This window comes from Maniola jurtina, chromosome 11, assembly GCF_905333055.1.
Source record: "Maniola jurtina chromosome 11, ilManJurt1.1, whole genome shotgun sequence".
In the NCBI taxonomy this organism is placed as follows: domain Eukaryota; kingdom Metazoa; phylum Arthropoda; class Insecta; order Lepidoptera; family Nymphalidae; genus Maniola; species Maniola jurtina.
The window spans coordinates 7,485,894-7,503,156 of record NC_060039.1 but is presented as its reverse complement, the minus strand read 5'-3'; the positions used below and the strand labels follow the sequence as shown (position 1 = coordinate 7,503,156).

At 34.4% G+C, this 17,263-nt stretch overlaps 3 protein-coding genes across 7 annotated transcripts in view; 1 reads left to right on the top strand and 2 right to left on the bottom strand.

The window, feature by feature from the left end:
- The window catches only part of LOC123869418, an 88,958-nt gene extending 85,320 nt beyond the window's left edge, over positions 1-3,638 (bottom strand). The window contains exon 1 of one of the 2 annotated variants that reach the window (XM_045912332.1): positions 3,147-3,638. In XM_045912332.1, the coding sequence (XP_045768288.1) occupies positions 3,147-3,176 (30 nt within the window). In that variant the 5' untranslated portion in view covers positions 3,177-3,638. The remainder of the gene's footprint in view (positions 1-3,146) is intronic. The other variant, XM_045912333.1, reaches the window with a different exon arrangement.
- Positions 3,639-5,832: 2,194 nt separating this feature from the next.
- On the top strand, positions 5,833-9,570 carry LOC123869431 (palmitoyltransferase ZDHHC23-A). Its single transcript, XM_045912353.1, has 6 exons — positions 5,833-6,237; positions 6,995-7,204; positions 7,283-7,360; positions 7,773-7,949; positions 8,690-8,793; positions 8,921-9,570. Exons 1-6 carry the CDS (start codon positions 6,029-6,031, stop codon positions 8,959-8,961), a joined length of 819 nt encoding a protein of 272 aa, XP_045768309.1. The 5' UTR covers positions 5,833-6,028; the 3' UTR covers positions 8,962-9,570.
- Positions 9,235-16,408, bottom strand: LOC123869422 (coiled-coil domain-containing protein 191). Of its 4 annotated transcripts, none has more exons than XM_045912339.1 (9): positions 16,290-16,408; positions 15,316-15,405; positions 13,816-13,872; positions 12,337-13,293; positions 12,043-12,263; positions 11,555-11,700; positions 11,058-11,441; positions 10,619-10,773; positions 9,235-9,809 (listed from the first exon to the last, which is right to left on the bottom strand). In XM_045912339.1, the coding sequence occupies exons 3-9, from the start codon at positions 13,851-13,853 to the stop codon at positions 9,668-9,670; spliced, it is 2,043 nt and encodes a 680-aa protein (XP_045768295.1). In that variant the 5' UTR covers positions 13,854-13,872; positions 15,316-15,405; positions 16,290-16,408; the 3' UTR covers positions 9,235-9,667. The 4 variants fall into 4 exon arrangements, with proteins under 4 accessions (XP_045768295.1, XP_045768293.1, XP_045768292.1 ...); XM_045912337.1 differs by having other exon boundaries at positions 13,820-13,872; XM_045912336.1 differs by lacking the exon at positions 16,290-16,408 and having other exon boundaries at positions 13,820-13,872; positions 15,316-16,156.
- Between the last annotated feature and the right edge of the window lie 855 nt (positions 16,409-17,263).

Sequence of the window (17,263 nt, the reverse complement as noted above, 5' to 3'; positions counted from 1 at the left end):
ACTTACAAGCACTAAAAAGAAAATTGTGTGAAAATTTAACGTGTCAAGCAAGCTGCACGATGTTCTTTTACATGTTAAATACTTTATCCTTGTATAGTAAGTAGGTACCCAACTAATGTAAAACCAGCTGCCTGAGATTTGAAGCCAGTTTTAAATCTAGGTATTAGTGATCATTGAACATTGATGAATGATGATGCAAGAAAGAACGTGGGGGAAGCCTGTGCAGTTTGGCAGTCATGTCGTTTGCAGACAGTAGTAGCACAATCCTGCCCCCGATTGATTGGGACAAACCTACCTATTCATCGTAATCGTACACATTCTGCCTCTTGATGGGTTGAATTCACTGTTAACATTTTTTTAACAACCAAACAAGGAGCAGAATTTTCTACCGATTACGATTATGATGAATATGTTCTCATACGATCAGGTCCTACCTCAGGATGGGTAATTGCTAGCAAATATGGCACAAACTGCTCGTTTTTTGTTACAACCATACATCGATGGTTACAACTAATTTTAGAAGCTTCATAGAACACGATTTTTGTTTGGAAGGTACAATTTAGTTATTTAGTTAAATGCCAGCTATGGATTTCTGCTTTATTGTCTGATATACCTACCGATCTAGTAATGTCTCGGTAAGTACTAGGTACATCTTTACCCATGTGCTGTGGAGACCAACTGCAGACTAAGTTTGACTCCTAGACCAGAGACTAGACCGAAATTCATTTGAAACAGACTATATTTTGGGCATTGGACCAAAAATTCGCTGAAAGAAGGACCATCATATATTTTCTAAGTGGGCGGCTAGATGACTGCCTTTTTATTAAATCCTGCAAGGTAGGTCTTAGTAGATAGGTAGGTTATATGAGTATGAAATGTCTGTATTTCATTCTTATGGATAATTGCAAAGAAGCTTCACTGCAACTCCTTGATATGATTTACTTTTAAGGTTAGATCAACTAAGAAATGCTATCTTTTTTGGTTCCCTACTCATTGAAGGTCATTATCATATTTCGAAAGTTGTTGCCGATCTCTAGTAATCTCACACGAATGAAGTATATCTAGGTACCTTCTTCCAAGTTGCCTTCAAGCAAGGGGTGAATCACCATTTCTTAAATAGATTCAGATTAACTCCTAAAAGTCCTGAACGTACCTATCTACTTCGATAAACATTATTTCTTTTTCTTCTGAATTGACGTCTTTATATGTGGGACCATGAAGAAGTTCTTCATATTCAAGTGCAAACTAAAAATTTAAATCACCCCCCGCGCAAACAGCTGCACTGATTTTCCTCAAACTTAGCTAACTAAAACCATTTCGATTCACTCTGCTTCGAATAAAAAACTATTCAAATTGGTCCATCCGATTGAGCACTAAGTACAATGCAGTGGATAGATGGACAGACAGACAAAGCAATAAAACTTATAAGTTATAACATATCCGGGGCCTCTCAGTGTAGAAGTTAAAAAGTAGGTAAAAAGTTAGTAATGTTTAACCCATCAAGTTTTTCAAATTCAATGAGAGTAAGGTTTATCTACATTGATATTGAAAAAATTATATAACTACCCGCTAAAATTGCTTTTAGCAAGTACCAATAGGCATCGATGACCATCGATAATTTTATTATTCGCTTGCCTAATTAGTATTATGACCCCACTTAGAAATTCTAAGTAGATAATCAGTTAAATAGGCATAAGTACTTATCTAATTAGATATCTTGACAAACAATACAGCTAATATTATTAAAGTAGGTAGGTAGATACCTACCTACTCAAATACCTGTAAGTAGGTACTTAAATAGAAAATTTCTAATAGAAAGAAAGAAAGAAAATATATTTATTTTGGGGATAGATAGGTAGATCTTATAGCACAAGTAAACGAACAAATCCGAAAATGTGAATTTGTGGTTAAATCACAAAAAAATAATTAAAATGTGTTCATGAATTAGTATTTTCAATTTTCAAAGAAAGATAATTTTATATGAAGTCGGGTATCATATGAAAGGGCTTCACCTGTACATTCTAAAACAGATTTTTATTTATTGTTATGAATAATATTTTTTGATTCATCGTGTAAAATGTCGGAAAAAATGCGCGAGTCTGACTCGCACTTGGCCGGTTTTTATGTGATGTAAGTAACCACAAATGCACGGTTTTCGTGTTTTTTCCTTTAGGTACATGTGCTATAAGACCTATGTACCTGCAAAATTTCACTATAGTTTTTTGACAGATACGACAGACGGACAGATGGAAATACAGACAGGCAGACAACGAAGTAATCCTGTTAGGGTTGCTTATTTTCTTTCAAGGTAGAGAACCCTAAAAAGTAGCGTGAATGTACGATATTAGGTAATAGTGCCTACTTAATAATGTGACAAAAATGGGTCAATTACAGGAGTAAATAAGGTATTCTAAAATGAGGTAGTTACCTACTTACACTCAATGGTAGTCCCATTGGTACCCAAAGTATGATATCACAAAAAGAGTTCGACGACCCATAAAATCGAGTAAAAATTTTGATCGACGATGTTTTTCGTTTGAGCTTTTTGGAAACATTAATACCTATTCCAGTTGGTATAAATCGACATCAAAATACCTAGATCGAGGCCGTCTTTGATTAAGTATTTTAAATTTTTAATGTCGTCTGTGCAGTTAAAATATGGGCGGTGGGCAAAAAATAATGATTGTGAATAAGTCGGCTGGGGTTTACCTCATAGGTAACTGCGTTTATCATTTTTGTATCTTCGATGTAATAATTATTATCATAGCTTAAGAGGTTCTATTTATATTATTATAATAAATAAGTAATGAGGAACAAAGCCCTATTAAAAACGCGACTAGGCATTGCATTAAAATTTAAATAGGCTACGACGCGATGACGGTCAAATCCATTTTGTTACATAAAATCCTATTATTTGACTGATATTCTGAGCAAACTTGGCAAACGATATTATTGGCCTGTTAGTTAACACGGTTTGTTAGTTCTGATAAGATTAAAAGTTAAAACCCGCTACGGTGTTTCACAACCAAAAGATTCCATTACAATTGAAAAACGTCCTTGGCCATGATTTCTGAACTACCTGCATTTGCGAAACCAATAATTTAGAATTTAGTATTTTAATCCATTATCCTCGCATTAACACTTACCTTCGACATATCGTTAAGCCTTGACACCATAAGAACACAACAAAACCGCCATAATTTCACTTTATCATCGATCGACTGTCAATTCCTTTTGAAGATGTTTGTATCGAACAATGGTCTACGCGGAAAATTCGTTTCACATTTTCGAGCGCGCCGTTCCGCGGCGAAGGCCCGATCAATACTGGATTTGTCGTTGCCGGCGAATATGGTAAAAAAATATAGGCTATTCTCTATAGCGATACGTTACGCGTGCGCGCGCAAACTGTTGTTGACTGACGATGTGACGAGCGCATGTGTGTCGGAAATTCGGATTCAGAGGACTGGCGGCTCGGCCTGGCGGGCACACAGGGCAAAAGCGAACTACCAGCCAGACGAGGCCACAAACATGAACGCTAATTGCAAGGTAATAAAGGCAGAATACGTTGCAAGCTCGGCTGCAACTGATGACGTATCAAGAAGTTGCTATTGTAGTCTAAAACCCCTTTATTCTGGCAGCACAATGATCGATCGTGTCGAGTGTCGACTGTGGATGAATGCCCCAGTTAATAGCTAGGTACAAAGTGGCTCAATGGTAACTTGTCTACTTGACGGTTGCAGAGACATACTGAATTTTGTAATACAACTTACAAGCAATTAACTTATCCTTAAATTAAGTAATCTGGGTAGCAACTAGCAAATGATCACGAATTCATAACATCGTAGTTATAATTTTTGGGTACATCTCTGTTAAGTACCTAATAACTACCTAATAAAAAACCGGCCAAGTGCGAGTCAGACTCGCGCACCGAGGGTTCCGTACTCGAGTAATTTTTCCGACATTTTGCACGATAAATCATAAACTATTACATGCTATTACGCATAAATCTGTTTTTAGAATGTACAGGTAAAGCCCTTTCATATGATACCCCACTTGGTATAGTTATCTTACTCTGAAAATTTGATGTAGGTACCTATTTACTTTGTAGTGGTTTTTGAAGTGGCTTTTTTTAAATATACTTTCTCTATTTTAAGCTTTTTAGTGTACCTAAGTAGTCGTTGCTTAACGTATTACCTAAAATATCAATTCACCAGCAAAACTTTCCAAATCCACACGGCTTAGGAATTCAGTACCCACAATTTTTTTTTTTAATGGCTGCTTCCCCCCATGTGATCGTCGGAGAATGGTCGGAGACGATAGGTACAATGTTAATTAATAATTTTGATATAGGTAGGTATTTTTTATTTACTTATTTAAGAAAAATAAATACAAATACAATTAACTATTGTTCTCCTTTGTTTGTGCGATTTTTAAAAGGAACAGAACTAGTTATGCAGTAGATATGTACCCATATTAATTTTTATATTCAATAATTATAATAAAAATATAAAAAAACAACATTGGGCCTACACTAGTTACCTGGTTCTGTTCCTTTTTATTGCTATTCTTGTTATTTTGAAACAAAATAGCAGGAATATGGATCTGCTCTCGACGAATTTGTTGGTGCAAATCCTCCCGAAATCGGCGGAGTCGAATCTTTCCAAACGCCGCTATTTAGTATTTTTTAAAGAGTGTCAATGCTTGACGCTGTCCCCCTTATACGTGGTGTTGCTAAGTAAAAAATTTGAAATTCACTACTTTTTATTAATAATTCAAGCCATTCTCTATACATAACATAACGTCATATCCTGATTATAGATGTAACATAATATGTGCATCTTATAGCAATATTTAGCAATAGGTAAATATAGTTAGTATTTGATTAGGTAAACATGATAGGTTGCAAATCCATGGCCTAATAATGTTTTTTATTATTCTTTTTCGATGTGGAAACTCTGTGGAAACAGGTACGGCTTTCCCAGTTTTTCTTTCAGTCAAAATTTGATAAAACTTCTCGATTTCCAAAATATTCCCTGAGCTTGAGCAGATTTTATTTGCTGGCAGCCTTTTTGTTCTATAAAGCTACGATCCCCTGTCAATGTCATTCAAGTGCCGAAAGATCCTTGTCGGACTAAACCTGTCTCGTTCTAACAACGAAGCTTTCCGTAAATAAGGGCCGGCGCACATACTGTATTATGGCGGAGCGCAGCGCAGAGCATGCTCGCGAAGTTTTCTTATCGCGTGAATTTGTACCAGATGATGGACGAGCACGCGCGGGACTGCGCGCGGATGCGCGAGTATCCGCACGGATGCACAATTGATTTTAGATATTATTTCAATAAGCATAATGTCGATAATATTTTGACTGTGAAAAATGCTTTTACATAGTTACCTACCTACGGAAACATGCATTGATCTAAAAAACATATTATTGGGAACATGCAACACCGCACATCTCTATACCACCTCACATCACAGAACAGTCATCCACCACAGACCACAGAGCACTCTATCAATGCCACAGCACAGACCATCTAGTATCCATCAGCTCCCCTGTCTGTTGGGTGGTCATTGGCACCATATTGGCATGAGAAGACGCAGATTTTGTTTATTTTCATTTGATTTTCATTTATTCATTCAGGAAAATCAAATGAAAATAAACAAAATCTGCGTCTTCTTATGCAAATATGGTGCCAATGACTTGGACAGACAAGTGAGCCAACATAACGCCATAGGTGATGAAACGCACTGTCTATACTTCAATTGAAGTTGACAATTCATGGCAATGGAGTTGTCAAATAGCAATTTGTATTATGTGATATGTCATTCACAGACCACGAAATGTCATTGATTGATTGATGAATTGTTGTGATGTTTTCAATTTCTGAAAGTGTGTGAGCAAAAAGTCATGAAATGCATGTTTGAATATTTATTATTTATAATGTAATCAGCAAGAAAATGGAACTAAAAGGGTGGTCCAGAGAATACAGTATAAAAATCAACTATTTTTTGTAATAGCCAGTTGATAATGGTGATTCCAACGATGATTGCTCAGGATGTTTTGCCATACGGGCCGAAGGTGACTAAGAAAGTAGACTTGGACGCTCTATTGCCTTTTGTGATCTTGCCACTCTTGTTGGTTACTGCTACGATATCCAGATCAGTGACTATTGTTGTAATGATTTTGATTGGCATGGGTGCTACATACGCACAGTCTCGGCCACGGCATAAAAACAGGTTTGCAATTTACGATTACAGTTTATGCAAAACTACCGAATAGCTTATCATATTTATTTTACTTAAAATGACTTAATCACCCGTTAAAGCAAAAGAGTATAGGTACTTATAATAAGCCCTGAAGTAACTGCACACCAAAATTTTTACTAACCTTTTCCCTAATTGGTTTGTATGCAGCATTATACTGGAATGCTATATTACTTGTTGGCACAGTTACAGCTACAGCTGAATCCAACCTTCCATCCCCATCTCCCATCAGCTCAAAATCTTAACCTGGGATCATCCACTAAAAAGATTGCAATGCACCAGAAAGGTTGTCAAATATTGCAAAAAAAATCTTTAATACTGTAGGAACTCTGATTTTCAGGGATACAAAGAAACCTTTGCCCATCTCCAGGATGCAAGCTATCTCTGTACTAAATAAATGATGTCTACAACTTTATCCATGTGGATTTAAGTTTTACAGACAATACTTTGATTTTTCATAACAAAAAGTATTCTATGTCCTTCCCTGAGTTGCAACTTGCAAGCTATCTCTGTACCCGTCAAAACCATGAAAAGCTAACACACAGACACAGATTTTCGCGTTTATAATACTAGTATGTACTAGGAATATAATTTTAGCAAAAGCAATAAGATTTGGATTTGAAATTAACAAAAAAAAATTTTTAACTAAAAATGAGATACAAGTTACTTTAATTAGATATTTTGAATGATTGTGTGTGCTTACTACTTTACAAATATTTTTATTTTGTAGGTCACCATTCTTCTACTCCTGGACATTATCGTCAGGTGTTTGCATGTTTCTAGTTTTTGAGCTTGGAATATTAAGGTTATTAGAAATAACTCAGCTCGAAAACTTTGTGTTTTTGCTTCTGCTAGGGAGCACTTGTTATTTCTTTTATAAAATGAAAGCTGTCGCAGATTTTGAACTTGCAACTGGAACTTCAAAAGGAAAAGAGTACAGGTATATAAAATAGTAACAAATGATTCTAATATTTTGGCTGACATTTATTTCAATAATATAACTTGCACTTTGTTTTAGCCCTGTACTGACATCAGACTCATATTATTGCCAAATTTGCCAACTAGAAGTCAATGAAAGGTTCTTTCACTCAATATGGTATGTTAATATCTAATAACTGAATTTATATAGAACATTTCATATAACATAAAATGTATGTTTATCTCTGTGCCTCTTCATTACCTATGCATTTGTTATAATAATGATACCCAATATTTATAACTTAATATTATAGCAAACTAAATGATCCTGCACCTTCATCCATGTGGGTTTAAGTTCTTAAAATCCTGTGGGATATTTTTGATTTTCTGGGATAAAAAGTAGCCTATGTTACCTTGATGTAAGCTATCTCTTAACCTTTCTTCAAAAGTATTTATGCAAATGTGCCATAAAGGGCTAGCAAAAAACAGACAAACAGACAGATACACACTTTTGAATTACTATGTATTAATTATAGAATTTGTTTAGATACATTCATTACAAAGACTAAAAATAAATTATATCCTTTCAGGTGGGATTGTTGTGTTCTAAGACCAAACTATTCTTACTTTTTGGCTGGCCAAGTGTTTGCATTTGCAACACTTTTATATGGAACTAATTTAGGCCTGACCACTGTTTGTCAGCCGTTTATCCTCTATGGTACTATACTTATGCCAGAGGACTGCAATGATGTGTATTTTGATTTTAAGTAAGTATATTTTTACAAGACTTCATTTACAAAAAGTAATTCTTTAACAATATCTTATTCTTTCTCTTATGCCTTATATGCACACGGCTTGATGTAGACTGTGCACATAATCCAGGAACTTATGTAGAAAAACCATATAAGGCTTACACAAGTCTCAAATGTTAAAAAATAACACTAAATGTATTTAATTACATAATAATTATTTATTAATAGTTAAAACATTATTTATTAATAGTTAGACATTTTGACAGATTCCTGACACAAAAACTGACAGTGATAATTTTATTTGTTAAATAAAGTTTATCTGGAGGTTTTGAAACAGGTACTAATTGTACTTTGTAAAAAAAAATTGTACTTAGACATTTCGTAGATTCACCCTAATGTAACCTCTAATTCACGTCCTTATGCAACCTAGCACATTTGTAAACATGAACAAATAATAGAAAGATTTTGTATCCAAAAAAACAGTGAAGTGTCTAACCATTGGTTCAGAACACCCTTCCTAGTGAGAATAACTCACATTAAACTTGGTTGGTCTTTTCAAATATCCAACTTACAATATTATGCCATGTATATGTGCAGTCTCACACATTGCATGGTGCATGGGATGTGCACAATATAAATAAGCTATTGAACATTGAATTCCTAATAGCTGAACTGATAGCTCAATGTTGTAACTTATAACAGATGAATCTTTATTTCACACAAAATAATATACAATAATTATTTTTTCTTTCCAGCCTCGCAATATGCTTTGTAGCCTGTGTCTATGGACTTGGGTACCTCTTAGTCACTGCACTAGTTTTGATAAGACAGCTTCTCATTTACATTCCGAAATATAGTGGTAAGTGTAAATTATTGAATATAATTCAAGTATGCTTGTTCTGCAAATTGGATGTACGTGGCATATGGAGTTGCATGTTACTACATGAAGGTGAAGTAATAATTTGGCTATTGTTTTATATTTACAGAGCCACAGTGGAGGAAAATAGTAAATGTATTAACAGTATGAATAACTCATTATATACTGACTGCAATGAAGTACATATTTAATCCTTATGGTATTTTTTCCAATGATTTAGAAATTAAGTTGATATATTTATTCTTAGTTGTATAAGAATATTATTTAGTATTTAAAATGTAACCTAATTTATATGTATGTACTTATAAAGAGTAAATACTAAATGAATTATGAAATAAAATTGAACTGATTTTCTGTTTTAAAATTGTATTATTAATTATAATGTATTGTAGGTACTGTATGGCATTCTTTTTCTAGCACACATGAATTTTGACAGTACATATTGGTTTAATCAAAGTGTAGTGCATAAATGAGAACTGACTCAACATTTTTGCTCTATGGGTCACTGTCATGTGAAAAGTATGGTTTACCCTTCTTCTTTACTTGATTGGTGGCTTTTTGTAGTGCCAACCCAGCATAATGCCCTTCGCCAATGTCGAGTAGCTTGAGCGGTTTACCCTTACAATAAGGTGGCTAAAATCGTACTTTTGACATGACAGTAGACACAGCAATAATGCCGAGTGAGTTCTCAAAAAGTACATTTGAATGGAAAGCTTAGAAAATGCTTCTTTTTTCCTTCAATAAAACACGAAATTCTGAGTGATCTCTTATTTAAATATGAAATAAATAGGTACAATTATTTTTTTAGGCTAATAGGTAGGTTACTATTTTTGTTGGATTAGATGCGCTTTAATTTTTAATCCTCGGGTGGTTTATAATCTGGCACAACCAATAACACTTTCTGCCTCCATTTTAACTTTCTCGCATCTTGCTCTCGTTTTAAGGCATTGAGAGCCGGTAGCGACCTCCAACAGGTGAACGTTTTGAATAAAATATTGCTGAAAATAAAACAAGCATTCCATTCAGTTTTGGTACAAATAGGCATGCTATGTAAACTGGACGGCTAAGGTGTCTAACGCTGAGATTTTTGCCTGGATGCAGAAGATCGAGTTAGTTAAAATCATCAAGCAGCGTAAGATCTCGTACCTGGGCCATATTTTAAGACACTGTAGGTACCGCCTACTACATACAATTATGATGGGTAAAATAGCTGGAAAAAGAGGGGTAGGATGAAGAAAGAAGTCAAGACTGGGATTAAAACAGTAGGAGAACTATTCCGCACAGCCATGGACAAGGAGAAGTTTGACCGACTGACTGCTGACCTTCAGTAATGGAGAAGCACATAAAGAAGAAGAGGCATGGTATGTTAATAAGAAGTCGAGATGGCAGACGAAGCTACTAAGGTTAGTCACAAGTCGCGTCGCATTGGCATATTTTACGTCACTAAATATTTTCCGTCACTGCCTTCCGTACTAACTCTAAGTATACATGGTATAATTAGAACGCTAGCAAAAACTTAATGCTGTTATATACTACCTAAACATAGTCCAATAACAATAACCATTTGCCTTATATATTGCGTCAGTCAGATGTTTTATTTGCAATATTGAACTTTTCAAAATACAGGTTTTTTTCGCAGTTTTTTTCTTGTGGCACCTTATCAGTCATCATGAGTACTATCACCCGTCTTCATTTTTGCTAGCGTTCTGGTTACACCTTGTAAACCTCAGGTTTAAAAGTTTAATGAGCAGAAAAATCTATGTGCAAATATATTATTCAATAATAAATTGAGACATGAGAAAAGTACCTGTTATAATATACCGTTGCCTTTGCGAATTTGATTTCAAGTTCTTTCTTAATAATTTCTATACCTTCACGGAATTTTCTAAACACCAGTTGTGTAACATATAAATCGTAGTAATCTTCTGCAACTTGTTTTTTTAATACAAATTTGTGATGATTCTGTAAAAAATATAACAGCTCAGAAGTACTGTTGAAAAATATTATAACAAAATAACAATAGCTAATACAGTCTGCGACTTCGCGTGGATTTAGATTTTTAAAAATCCCGTGGTAATATTTTTTCGGGATAAAAAGTAGTATAAGTCACTATCCATCCAAAAAGTCACGGTGATCCGATGCAGTGTGATTGAAAGGCGAAGAAACAATTTCGCATTTATAAATAAAAATAACCAATACTTAGTAAGTAAATGTTATTTTTGTTATAGCTTCTTATAAAATTGTACCTTTTTTAAACTGTCAAAAGTAACTCTCAAAATTTTTTTTCTGTAAAAATCTTCAGCTTTATAATTTCGCTCAAACCACATATCTTCCGTGTGCCACATCCAGTTTAAAAATACATTCTTTACAGTCTGGAATCTGTAGTGTGCCTTGGCCTTTTCCATGTTGTCATGCTTTATTTGTAACAGTCTTCTAAAAGGCCTGATACCATATTTTGCCATTAGATTTTTCTCATAGTGTAAGTCGGCCATTACTATCAGGGCTCTCAATCTCTCGGCGTGTTGCTTCTTTCTGATGTTTTCTACTTTTTCTCGCTTCCTTTTTTCTCTTAACTCTTTTATTCTTTTCATCTTCTCCTCTTTGTCCATTTCTGATTTAGCCAGCTCTGCCTTAAAATATGTATTGCTTAATTAAACCTTATAAGTTATAACTTAATTTAAAATACATTATCGCTTCAATATACAACAAAGTAGGCAATAAAGTTATGGTTAATCAAATATACTTGTTGCTTTAGTCGTATGCGTTCTTCTTCCATCTGTTTTCTTCTTTCACGTATGATTGCATGTTTTTCATCTCTTTCTCGAGCTCTTGCTTCCATTCTTTGAAGAAACTGTGGTACTTTTAAGCAGTGGAGAACGAGTGATGGCTCTGTAATAAAATAATTTATCCGACTAATTTAAATACCTAACAAGTCGTCTACATTATAGTAAACTAGAGGATGCCCGCGACTTCATCCGCGTGGATTTAGGTTCTTAAAGATCCCGTGGGAACTCTTTGATTTTCCGGGATAAAAAGTAGCCTATGTCCGTCCCCGGGATATAAGCTAACCCTGTACCAAATTTCGTCAGAATCGGTTAAACTGTTGGGCCGTGAAAAGGAAGCAGACAGACAGACAAAAAGACAGACAGACAGACACACTTTCACATTTATAATAATATTAGTATGGATATAAAAATAATATTAATAAAAATTACTTTACTAAGTATATACCTTCCAAATCTTTTAGTTTGAGCTCGTTGGTTATACACTTAATTTTCGGCTTCAAATGTTTGTCAATGTCATAATAGGCTTTACGTATATCTTCTCTCATAGTCTCAAGTGATTGGCGCGAAGTTTCTACAATTTTGTTATATTTTAATTGTTCTATGATTTTATTTTGCTCTTCTAGCTTGGCTTTTTGCAATGCAATTATGTGTTTTTGTATTTTATACCTTAAAACAAACAAAATAAAAATTCATATAACGAATACAGTTCATAATTTATATTTATACGTGCGTACATTACCGATGTCGATATGTATTATAATCTCGAGCAAGATTACTTGATTTCATTCGATCGGGTTCACTATTAGAACTCGCACTGCTCTTTTTTTTAGTAAGTTTGTCAAAAAAAATATTTAGAGTTTCTTGTCTTTGTTGCAATATTCGATTCTCTCTCTTGGTATTCACAAATAATTTCCATAGGTTAATATATTTTTTAATGATATATTTTTGCCGTAGAGTCAAGCCCTTGATTATAGGTTGTATGCTCAATATAGTATCTAAATCACCAGTTTCAATTTTATCTTCTGATTCATTTATATGTTTGGAGGAATCGCACACATCAACGCTGAAATCACAGGATTTGGAAACTGCCGGTGATATTTCTCTATGTGTCAATTTATCTGATTCAATAATATTTTGGTCTATAGTTGAATGAATAGTCATCATTATTAAAAGTGACTGTAGATCGTCTTTATACTCGTTACATGTAGATAGTGCATCAGTGCAGATTACTTTCTCCTGATTGAATGTTATTTTAGCATCATCCATACCAATTCCACTAATAGTCTTAATTTCAGTGGATTCATAAACGAGTCTGTTATTGATATTTTTACCGTAATTATTAGCCACAGATTTGTTACACTTTCTGTAATTATTATTGCCCATTTGTAAATTACACTTTTTCTTCATTATTAATTTAAACTCACTATCATTTTCTATTATTAAATTAGCTTGATCGTCGGCTGCGTCGCCCGTACAAAACGCAATTTCGTCTCCTATTAAACCACTTTCATCAATATCTAGCAAGTCTCTATCACGATTGGTGCTGTTACTTACTCGTAAATATTTATTTTGGGTGATACGTTGTATATCTTTCAACATGCATTGATTTTGTAAATTTTTATTCTGGAAATAAGCTCGTAACTTTACAAGTTCTTTTTTTGTTTTATAACAGCTTTTTGTCTTCTTAATATTTTTTCTGAAATAATGCAAATACATATTTTTTTATAATGAGGTACAAGTACGGGTAAATGTTTATGAAAATAAACCTAAGTAAAAAAATTGGTAGTCAGTGGGGACTGCCGACGAAATGAAAACTTAATAGACTAATATGATAATGGATTTTTAAATTAATTGTGGTTTATTATCAAAAAATAAAATTTTATACTTCAGTAGGTAATTTGTAAATCAAAACCATTAGGTAAGTACCAAGATTAGTTTAGTTTTTACATCTATCAGCACTGAGCACTACCTATTAACATAGCATGTCGGCGGAAGTTTTTACCCATCCCAAAATCGTCTCACGCGCCTATAGAAATTTTCGAACGCGCGTAGTTATGGAACGTATATTCACCACCATATTGATTAATTCTCGAATATACCTACCTAATCTGAATACCCGTATGTATGTAAAAACGCTAAAACAAGATTTATTTCAATATGGCCAGACAGTAAGCAGAAAGTACTTATAATAATAAGAACTAATAACAATGAGAGTTACCGACTTTTGGCAACTGGTAGTACGCCCTGTAACGCCATGGTTGTGTGTATCTTTCACCTGGCGACAGAAATAAAAGAAATATTAATTTACTGGTTGACCCCCTCCGACTTCGCACGGGTTGGCTTACGCATTCCATAGACAAGTATGAAATAAGAATGTGTTATATTACAATACAATACATACAGACTTCTTATTGAAATGTTCTGAGTGGTAATGAAACCCTTATTGAATTGCACTGAGAAGAGATTAGAGATGCCAAAGTTCTATTTACCGAAATCAAACCTGTTACCTGTGCTAGGCATAGAGAAAAATAAAAATGTATATACGTATGTATTACATTTTATGTATTAGTTATTACCTACTTATGTATGGTCAAAGGTCTACTTTTAACTATAGCTCTTAGGTACAGTTATCGCCAAAAAATAATTTTCAAAATTGGTTAATAAGATGTAGGTAGGTAGGTAAGTAACGGAATTATGGAGTAACTTCGACATAAAAATTTCGTTTCCTATGTTTTGCGGGATCCTACCTATGTTAATCCGACCTATACAAAATCAAATAATTCATTCAAAATAGGTAACAATTGTACACTTTTTAGGGGTCCGTACCTCAAAAGGAAAAAGTAAGCCTTATAGGATCACTTTGTTGTCTGTCGTGTCTGTCAAGAAAACCTATAGGGTACTTTCCATTGACCTAGAAACATGAAAGGCAAGTATGTAGGTCTTATAGCACAAGTAAAGGAAAAAATCCGAACACCGTGAATATGTGGTTCCAAAAAAAATTAATGTGTTCATGAACACAGGTTCCTAATTAGTATTTTCAAAGTAAGATAACTATAGGTGCCAAGTGGCCCGTGGGGGCATCGTAATATGAAAGGGCATTACCTGTATACTCTAGACAGACAGACAACAAAGTCATCCATACGGGTTCCGGTTTTCCTTATGAGCTACCGAACCTATGCTTTGAAACTGAAATATGTGTATAATTTCAGTTATATCCTGTACTTGAAATACTAAAATTAGATAAACATTATAAAGAAACGAAGTTATTTCATTTTTAATGGGTATCCGATTTTTAATATAACTTCACAATAATTTTAATAGATGGCGCTGTTAACATTATTGTGAGGCATTAATATTGCAAAATTCAACCATCTCCAATAACTCTTTAGCCCTTTTTTTGGCTCTAATGTTATTAGTTAACTTTTAGAATATAATATATTTATTAAAAACTATCGGGACTATTATAAGACATCGCGAGGTCTCAGTTCGGGGAGACCCACTAGTTATTTGTTGTTATAGCGGCTATAGAAATGCACATTGTGATTGTGAAACTTGCAACTATACCTATAACGGTTCACGAGATACAGCCCGCTGACACAGACGGATGGACAGCGGAGGCTTTGTAATAGGTTCCCGCTGGCACGCTTCGAGCTCTTACGGAACCCTAAAAAGTAAACCCTAAATACCTTACTATACTTAATTAAATATGGTCTCTTACCAGCTCCCTTCTAAGCTGCATACGTAAATAAATATCTTGAGGATTATAATCTGGCGAATGCTTCGTTAACTCCTTTTCATCAAACAGCTCCTTATTCAAAATTTCTTCCATTATAATATTTTTTATTCTTTTAACATTTTCATTTGTCAAATCGTGAAGTCATTCACACAATAAGTAGTTTTAGTGGGCATTTTACCTATTCGCTTTGCTAATAAACAAATGAGTTGCATGGAAACCACTCATAGTGGTAATCAATATTAAGTACCTATGTAGGGTTACCTACCTATTTATGCAGTTTTGTAACATTGATCCTACCTATGCATTAGTCTGCATAAATATTTTACGTTGCTGATGGAATTTGCCCAGATCAGTACGACACAAGACTCATAAGTTCGAAGCATTTAAAAGAAGCGTTTGAAAGTTAGTTCGTTAGCTACGTACTATAAATAGGTAGCTATAATAGGTTTGTGCCTACCTAGGTAGGTACTTATGATTTAAAACTGCAACTAGACTATTTCCGACTACATTAAACATTTTGGAAACATAACAGTAGGCACGGAATTTCGGTGATAGCCACAAATATAATAGGGACGACATAGACGCCAGATTTCAGTTTCAGTTATCCGATGCAACTACCTATCCGAGTTTATTAGTAGGTAGGTACTTAGGTAAGTAGTTAGTAACCCGAAAGACAGCTATTAGCCCCATCCGGTGACGGTGTAGCAGCCAGTAGAGCCCTAGCAGCGTCGTCAATCCAAAGCAACACTCTATTTTGGAAACTCTACGAGGTACAGAATCTGACTATACCTATGTGGTGCCTTTGGAACTAATAGAAAGCAATGTTTTGTGATGATGGTAATATTATACTAATTTATTATTCCACTAGGTAACTAAAAGTCTAAAATAAATCTTGCAAAATTTTATTGAGGAAAAACTACAGTACCTACAGACTAGGAAGATAAACAAGTACCTACCTAAAGTTTGTAAGTTTGGCTGTACCTAGCAGATAATCTCCGAAATTACTAACCTGATTTCAAATATTTTTTTACTAATAGATAAGTAGGTAGGTAGCTACAATATCCTCTGGGTGCTATTAAAATAAAATTACCTGAATAATAGCATTCTACTTACAACACGGCACGAGTGGTGATTACAGTCCGACAAGGCTCTCTTGGCGCGTGGCCAAAATTGGAACTAACGCCGCCACCTTGTGAAGTGTCACGTTGCCCCCTTGTATGAGGTGTTGTTAAGTAAAAAAATCTCACTGTTTTTTTTTTTAATATTAGAGTAATTCCATAATATTGAGTTCCATATACATAACTTCGCGATATATTCTTATAAATTAATGCAGCATAAATGTGTCTGGATCTTATAGCTATGTTTGGCACTAAGTAAATACAGTATTTGAGCAGTTAAACATGATAGGTTTCAAGTCCCTAGGCAATCAGTGGTTTTTATAATTCTCTTTCGGGTTACAAACAGGGACAGCTTTTTTAATTTCTCTTTGAGTTAAAATTAGATAAAACTTACACGATTTTCAACATTGACATTTTGAAGATATGCCCTAAACTTGAAATTTTATTTGCTGGCAGTCTCTGTGCTACAACTACGCCCCCCAGTCAATGTCATCCAAGTGCCAATAGATCCTTGTCAGACTGTAGATTAGAGCTAGCTTTCAGCCCATCAATGGTTTCAACCCAAAGCCCTAGCAACACTCATGACAAGTACAAACCAAAGAGTTGTTTTTTTTTCTTCTCTCGTCTGGCTTTACAAAGATTAGCCAATGTCAAGTTTGTAGTTATTTGTAACAAGTTAGGAAAACTATACAAGTATGGACCCCGTCTCTAAGCGCTTTCCAGTCAGTTTTAACAAAAAAAAAAAAAACCTCCAAAAAGGCAGAGCACGTCCACCAGCTAACACCAACACAGACGAAGTCCAAACCAAAGAG

Excerpts from the sequence above, each read along its gene's own strand:
- LOC123869431 (XM_045912353.1), top strand. The coding sequence starts at position 6,029 with ATGGTGATTCCAACGATGATTGCTCAGGATGTTTTGCCATACGGGCCG. Across the intron at positions 7,205-7,282 it reads TCAAAAGGAAAAGAGTACAG|CCCTGTACTGACATCAGACT; the intron begins GTATATAAAATA and ends ACTTTGTTTTAG. Across the intron at positions 7,361-7,772 it reads AGGTTCTTTCACTCAATATG|GTGGGATTGTTGTGTTCTAA; the intron begins GTATGTTAATAT and ends ATATCCTTTCAG.
- LOC123869422 (XM_045912336.1), bottom strand. The coding sequence starts at position 15,426 with ATGGAAGAAATTTTGAATAAGGAGCTGTTTGATGAAAAGGAGTTAACG. Across the intron at positions 11,701-12,042 it reads CAAACTAAAAGATTTGGAAG|AGCCATCACTCGTTCTCCAC; the intron begins GTATATACTTAG and ends ATTTTATTACAG. Across the intron at positions 9,810-10,618 it reads GCAACGGTATATTATAACAG|CAATATTTTATTCAAAACGT; the intron begins GTACTTTTCTCA and ends TTTTATTTTCAG.